Source organism: Prunus avium, chromosome 1 (genome assembly GCF_965620075.1).
Source record: "Prunus avium chromosome 1, drPruAviu1.hap1.1, whole genome shotgun sequence".
Classification (NCBI taxonomy): domain Eukaryota; kingdom Viridiplantae; phylum Streptophyta; class Magnoliopsida; order Rosales; family Rosaceae; genus Prunus; species Prunus avium.
This window is the reverse complement of record NC_142284.1, coordinates 16310943-16318662: the sequence shown is the minus strand read 5'-3', so window position 1 is coordinate 16318662 and position 7720 is coordinate 16310943. Positions and strand designations below refer to the sequence as shown.

At 37.7% G+C, this 7720-nt stretch overlaps 1 protein-coding gene across 2 annotated transcripts; it reads right to left on the bottom strand.

The window, feature by feature from the left end:
• Nucleotides 1-4283: 4283 nt before the first annotated feature.
• LOC110769582 (UDP-glycosyltransferase 92A1-like) lies at nt 4284-6545 on the bottom strand. 2 transcript variants are annotated; one of them, XM_088252225.1, is made up of 2 exons: nt 4805-6545; nt 4284-4650 (listed from the first exon to the last, which is right to left on the bottom strand). In XM_088252225.1, the coding sequence occupies exons 1-2, from the start codon at nt 6321-6323 to the stop codon at nt 4607-4609; spliced, it is 1563 nt and encodes a 520-aa protein (XP_088108351.1). In that variant the 5' UTR covers nt 6324-6545; the 3' UTR covers nt 4284-4606. The 2 variants fall into 2 exon arrangements, with proteins under 2 accessions (XP_088108351.1, XP_021829283.2); XM_021973591.2 differs by having other exon boundaries at nt 4284-4686; nt 4805-6543.
• Nucleotides 6546-7720: the final 1175 nt, after the last annotated feature.

Below are 7720 nucleotides of genomic sequence, written 5' to 3'. Positions count from 1 at the left end.
CAGATGTCCATGTCTCATCAGCACGATCTCGCGTCTCGTCAGCTCGATCTCGCGTCTCGTCAACACGATCTCGCGTCTCGTCAGCTCGATCTCAATCTCTTCCCTGCCAGCTTATCCTTGCCCGACCAGCCTGGGATCTCTCGAACTGCTCGCTGGCATGCTCGTGCCTCCTCCTCTCCTCATTACGGGGTCCAAGGTTTGGGCCTTGGTTCAAGTTGATCTGCCTGAGTAGCTGGCCAATCAGGTTGTTTTGATCGTCCACTCTTTGTGCGAGCTGATCAACCCGTGAGTTAAGGTTTGCCTGACTGGAGGTGTGCATTGGGCCCAATGGCATATGGGCTAGGGCTCCATTAGACGCGTACACAGGTGCATACGTCAAGTGTGGTGGCAGAGGAGGGAAAGGATGGATCTGCTCCAAGACTGGGGAGGCGTCAAAGTAGCCACGGGGCTGTGCAGCAAATCCGGCAGCTGGGTGGTGTGGCAGGGCAGCTCCGGCCACTGGCACTTGCGGCTGCAAGGCTATGGAGGTCACAGGACCATGCGGCGGCTGTTATGCAATTCCAGCAGTTGTCTGCGGCGGCTGTTTTGCAATTCCGGCAGTTGTATCGACCATGGTTGATTGGAAAAAAGTGTGGAAAATGAATTTGGAGCACGCTTTGAGTATTATTTCGTGCTCTCAATGAAAGCACCAATTTGTGGGAGCAATTTTCCCCACAAGAATATTCGCCCACGATTCCTTCTTCTTCTCCGCTTCTCTTTCTCCCTGCAAAATAAATCGGAGTAAAAGGACCACACCCGGGGGGTGTTGGCCAAAGGCCCTCCGATGCCTAAGTTAGGTTGGGTGTTTCAAGGAAAACCGGGTGGCCGGAGCCGTGTGTGGTGGCGGGAGCCTTGTGTGAGAGAGAGAAAGAATAGGAAGGGAGAAGGGTTTATCAGAAATAATTTATGTAGAGTTTCAGTAGGAATTCAGACGTACCTCAATCCTCGTGTGTAGCCAATATTTATAGAGGGTGTCAGAGGCTTTAATTTGGCGAGGTTGGGGGGTTGGTGTATTTAGGGGTTAGGGATTTAATCAAATCCCTAATTAAGACAAAAATCAAAGACATCTAATTTAAATCAAATAACCTCCTAATTAATTCAGATAATTCCCAATTAGGCTAGGTAACTCCCAATTAGGTCAAATAATTCCCAAATTGATTGGCCTAATTATTTGACCTAGAATGAAATATTTTGCTTCCACAGCATGTGTACTTTAAATCATAAATCGAGAAATTTAGAAATATGAGAGAATATGAATGGATGTAAGATCAACTAGTCCCTCCTAACAATCAATCTAATTTCTAAAAAAGCAGACAGAATTGGATTAGTTTTTCAGTCATGTATGCATGATGAGCTGAATGATTCTTTTACGTAGTTGTCAATTCTTAGTTAACCAAATTCACACACTCAAGGCCTCTCTCAAACTCAACTTGCAACCAAGTGAATAGACAACTGGTCGCTTTAGTCTTCTTCATCCATTCATTATGCAATAGCGCTAAACACCAAAATAATACGTTCTCTATTTGAACTCTGCAAATATATAACTTCACACTATTGGGTGTTCTTAGGGCTCCACCAGTGAAGGTTGAAGGATTCCAGGAATTGATGGCTGGAGATGCTTCATCAAAACATGATTCAGACGAAAGTCATGCAACGACTTAATGCAACTTGGAGAAAACAAAATATGTTCAGCGAGCTCATAGTTATGTCACACTTACGTATGTACATATTTATAGAAGAAACTCTCATTATGAAGATAATAACCTCATTTTTATTCAATTTTCTTTAACTTTGATTTCATTTAATGATAGGTTGGTTATTCTCAAAATCTAATACTTAAAACCTAAAAGTGAAGCGATTAACCAATCCGAGACTAGCAACCATAATTCTAAATGAGAATTTCTTGTTGAGTAAAAACTAAAATAGAAAGGCTTTGAGATATGATTTGAATCGTAAGGGGCAAATAACACTTTAAGGAAACGATTCAAATCGTACCTCAAAGTCTTTCTTCATATTTCAGTTTTTACTCAATATTTTTTCACCGTAAAACAATTAACCATGTCATTAGTGTAACACAATACCTAATTGAGTGACCTCTGTAGCTATTTTTGGAGTTGAGTGACCAAAATGTAACTTTGAGTATAGTTAAGGGACCTTTGCTACAAATAACCCTTATTTATTTATTTTTTGTTATTTCGTTTTTATAAATATTTGGAATGAATTTCCAAGTTTACCCATGGATTTAACGGAAAAATAGACAGACTTAACGAAAGGGACTAGTAATGCAGCATCATATATAATTGGGGGACCCTTGCAGCTATTTTTGGAGTTGTGTGACCAAAATGTAACTACGGGTATAGTTCAGGGACCATTACTACAATTAATCCAAAAAATTAAGTAAAAGTGGTGTTTTCTCGATGCATTCTATATTTAAGAAATACATCACGTCATGCATATAGAGCTGCATATATTCAACATTTCAATTGTCAGCTGTGAATCAATCACAATCTGTAGGATCTGTGGGTGGCTGCTCGCTCATGGCTAATTATGTCACACACACATATATATGTTTAGCAGGTCAAATGCCAACTGCTTATTAAATTAATCAACAAAAAGAAGAACCTCCTAAATTACCTTCAAAACCTGCTAATAATTATATCTTCGTTGAAGTAAAAAGGAAAACTTGTATTCGCTAGCGCTAGTGGGGTATAGTTTAGTTGGCATTTCCACCTATGTGGATAGATGTTCGAAATCTCCAAACACCCAATAAATATTTGTGTAAACTCCCCTCCTCCAATGGCTGGTACTTAAAAAAAGAAAAATATTAATTAAAAAAAAAAAGGAAAAAAGAAAACCTGTATTCACAATTAAAAAGAAAAAAGATTTGTGTTACGTATTAAACTCAGATTTTGAAGGTCGTTGGAGTTTTTCAAGAGGTGCGTGGGTCATGCAGTCAAGCTTCCTTTTGCGTTCATAATGTCAACTGGCAAAGTAGGTTGTAGTTTAGCCTCATTAAGAAACCAGTTGACTTTATAGCTTATTTGAAAAAGTGCTGCCAAACACACCAAATATATTCACCGCATTTAATTTATTACTTAACGTGGCAGTCTTAGATACATGGTTTGAAAACTAGAGAAATTAAGGGCCCGTTTGATAACCATTTCAATTTTAGTTTTTAGTTTATATTTTTTATGCTGGAGTATAAAGAAAAAGAGGGAAAATAAAAGTGAGAATGAAAGTGAAGATGAGATTGAGAATGAAGATGAGAGGAAGGAGTAACAAAAGTGAAAATAAAAATTAAAAACTGAAATCTATTTGAAATTGTTTTCACTTTTTTTACTACTCCCTTCTCATCCTCACTCATATTTTCACTCTCATTTTCCTTTATACTTTAGCACCCAAAAAAAAAAAAAAAAACTAAAAACTAAAAATTAAAATTGAAATTATTATCAAATGGGATATATGAAGAAAATCAATTTGTTATCATATCCACACATACATGGTAATATAGTACCTCCATTTTGTACTTCAAATTATGATTAAAAAAAACATAATTTGAGAACTAGAAAAACAAAATATATGATTAAGCTTAAAGAAAAAGAAAATTGAGATTACCTTAAAATAATCGTGATTATATAAAGATGTTGGAATAAAAAAAAAAAATGAAACAGCAACTTCTTTGGAATAGCTGTTAGAATTTATTTATTTATTTTTTTAAAAGGATTAGGAGCTTTCAAAATGGAGCCGTTGGATTTCAACGCCTCCTTCATTTGCCCATGCCACTTGTTCTCAATGAAGGGATAGACAAATACATTCTAAGCAAGAAAAATTGCAAGAGATAGACAAAGAGCAGCGATTTAGCAAATATCTTTAAAGCTTTTCCCTCATTAAACCCAATAGAAAGAAAAAATCAAAATTTCACAAATTAAAAAACATCTTAGATCCCTTCATAAATTCATATCATACATGAAAAAATGTTTTATGTTAAAATATTGACTAAGTATGAAAATTGGTTTTTCGGAATAATCATTTTCTCAAGATAATTTTTGGCGGCTTTATTCCTTACACATCAAATAAAAAAACTTGATTTTATGGGATTTTAGCATGAAGTATATATTAACTTAATGAGCCATCATATTTTGCACTAAACCCGATTTTTCATATTTTGATTTGGTGGGAATTTGATTTTCTAGTATTTTTATTTGAATCCAAATAGGGGGTACTTCCTTATTTACATTGTAAACTTAAGTAAATGGAGTAATATAAAAATAAATGAAAGAAAAAGGATAAAGACATTTACTTAAATGCTGAAAATAGAAATAAGATAATCTCTACACCTGGAGTGCACCACTACCAGGTGAGCAAATGGGCAATTTGAAGCACCTCCTTGTGCTTTAATAGGTCTGCTACAACACATATGAGTACATATCAAAACGTAAAGTATTTAAAATAACATACATATAAAAATACATAACAGTATATTATTTTTAAAATATAAAAAAACTTGAGTGGGGACCCGGGACCACACTGGTCCCAATTTGGCTCTGCCCCTAGAGTGTGGTACACATTAGTCTGCGGCGCAAGGCCCGCTTTCTTTTCCTTTCGCGTGGGCTGCATATGAAAATTGATGGGTTGTTCATCTTCAACCTTAACAAGACAATACAACACAATTAGTTGAACAAAGAGGCTTGAAGTAAGGGAAAAGATAAATGTTTTCGTTAGGGTTTTGTTAATGGATCAGAAAAATTTAGTAAAGATATCTAACCAATAATAGATTTATGTTCTTGTCTTGCTGATAGAATGGTTTCAAGAAAATCATCCATTGCCTTAGCAGAAGATCCCTTGAATTCAACCTCCTCTCTCATTGCTGCTCTTATCTGCGCCTTAATTTCACCAGCTTTTTTCCTCATTTCTCCTCCTTCGCCACTTTTGTCCATTACCAAATCTATCAATCTCTTCACCTCCTTTCCAACAATAACACTCTGCACTCCCCTTGTCAGCTCCACACTCACACCCATCTCCTCCACCAGCATCTTTGAGTTAAACGCCTGCTCGGCTGCCAAGGGCCACCCTATAATCGGAACTCCCTGGCTTAGGCTCTCCAGCACTGAATTCCACCCACAATGACTTACAAATGCCCCTGTGGATTTGTGTGACAAAATCTCCAACTGTGGTGCCCAGTTGTGCACCAACAAGCCTTTCTTGCTTTTACACATTCGATCTTCGAACCCTCGAGGCAACCATGCAGCTCTGAATTCTCCCTTCATATCATACCCAACTGGAGGCCTAATGACCCAAATAAAAGCCCTTCCACTTTCTTCTAACCCAATAGCCAATTCTATCATCTGTGTTTCACTGATTGTGTTCTGAGAACCAAAGGAAATATAAACAACAGAATCTGAACCATGTGAGTCCAGCCACTCCATGCATTTTTCAGCAGGTTGCCTTGAAACTCTTAAATCCGAAGTGGATGAGTTCTTTAGAGAATCTTTGGGAATAAGAGGTCCAATGGACCAAACAGGAAGCCTAAAGTAATGCCTCAAAATCTCCAATCCAAGTGGCTCAATTTCCTCAGCTGTGTTACACAACCAACCAAACGATTCGGTGGTAGAAAGTGAAAACTGGGACTGGTAAAATTTTGACCAAGAATCTGTACCATTTGCTGCTCTTATATAGTGATGCAGCTGAGAGATATGAAAACGAGACCGATCTGGAAACCCGGGCAGTGTGAAGTAGCCATCGCATAAAGCTGTGAATCGGTGTGGGAGGTTAAGCCAAATGGACATGAAGGCTGCACTGCCATAAGCACCGGATGTTGTGAAAGTCACATTCACAGTGCCTGAGCTCTTTGCAAGATTAGTAGCCCACCCAAAGAACATGTCAGAGATAATACAAAGTGGCGGCCGGCCTTCTTTTTCGATGATATCCAATATCAGGCGGCGAGCAGGAGCTTCAAGATTCACGGTTGCAGCACAAAGATCTCCAATTTGTTTCAGAGTCAAATTCTCTGTGTTCTCAGTGTCTGGGGGCAAGCCAAAGTCTGAGCTGCAGAATGGAAGCTCAGCCAAGTTGATGTCAAAATTGTTGGAGTGTGATTGGGTGTTTGATGATGATGAAGTTGAGGAAATGGTAGCTTGCAGGTATTGAATGTTGAGTGGGGTTGTGGCAATGGTGATGGTGAGCCCTGTTTTTTGTTGCATTTGCTTTGCTAGTGCCAAGAATGGTATGAGATGACCCTTAGCTATCATGGGAAGCATCACAATATGCTCACGATCAAATCCCATCTCCGATTTGGGGTTTATTTTGTTAATTTGGATCGGGCTATAGTTTCAGGTTTAAATGGTTTGACGACTGCTTGCTACCAGTGGTGAGCAAGAACATATATTGCAATTTGGGACATTTGCAGTGAACCACGCCAGCACAACTCATAAATCTACAGTTACAGGCAGGGGCGGAGCTATTCATAGGCCTGAGATGGCCTATGAAACCACACATCATTGTGTGGTCAACACCAACTTCGTATTTATGACTTGTGATGATCTAGTTCGTTGTGCTGCAAAATCATAAATTTTCAATGCCAAAAAACCAAATGAAATTATTCAAAAACATATAAGGATTTTACATTTTTGTCCTTATAATATTCATCATAAATGAAGATGAGTGTTGGTATTTCCACCTCATGTCTTATTTCCCCACACGCCTTATCTTCCCACATGTAAATTTGAAAAAACACAATCCTATCTTTCCACCCACCATTATTCCTAAATACCCTTTAATTATTAATTCAAGCAAATTTTCTTTGCTAATCATTAGTAGTATATGCTGAGGATCAAATTGTGCTTGACAGACTAGATAAATGTTTTAGTCTAATATTTTGATTTTCTGGATCTTTAAGTTCTTTATTCTCTTGCACAAGCTTCTAAAAATATTCTAGATAAATGTTTTTTATTCACTACGATTTCCTTATACCTTTTCGATGGAGTTGCCCTCTTTGTCATCTATTCTCTTGTTATTTTCTTCTTCAGAAACAATTTGATTGAATGAAGAAGAAAATTATTTCAGAACTGAGTTCTGAGCACTGAGGAGTCATAAGATCAATTGAGGAGTCGTGAGTAACTAATGAGTCGTACACTATCTCTTTCTTCAATCGTCTACGCTTCCACTTCCTCTCTCCTTCAATTGTCTACGCCCCTACCTCAACCTCTGCTCCTTCGATCTTCTACGCCTCCTCCTCCTTTGCTCTTCTCCTCATCTCTTCATCTCTTCTTCTTTGTTACCTGGATGATTGATTATTGTAGTAGGTGGTCTTGTGTTTTTCATAGGCTGGTGAGCAATACCTATCTTTCAACAATAATTTTCTTCTCGGTTTGTGGATTTGTGAAATTGGGTTACTTATTTTTTGCTTTCTTTGTCGTTGAATGAAGTGGATGGGGACTTGCAACTTCTTAACCTCTTTTTCTGTTCAGTTTGTTCACAACTATGCTTGTTATGAAGATGGGTTTTTTGTTTGAATGTTAATGATCGGTTGAGCCTGTAATATATGATATATAACACCTGCTTGTTATTAAATTACCATTATTTCTTGTGTTTTCTCTTTTTCAATTGGTCAAAATCATTGATTTGCTTAGGGAATTTAAAGAGAGCTAATATGTGAGATATAACACATGCACTACTACAAAAA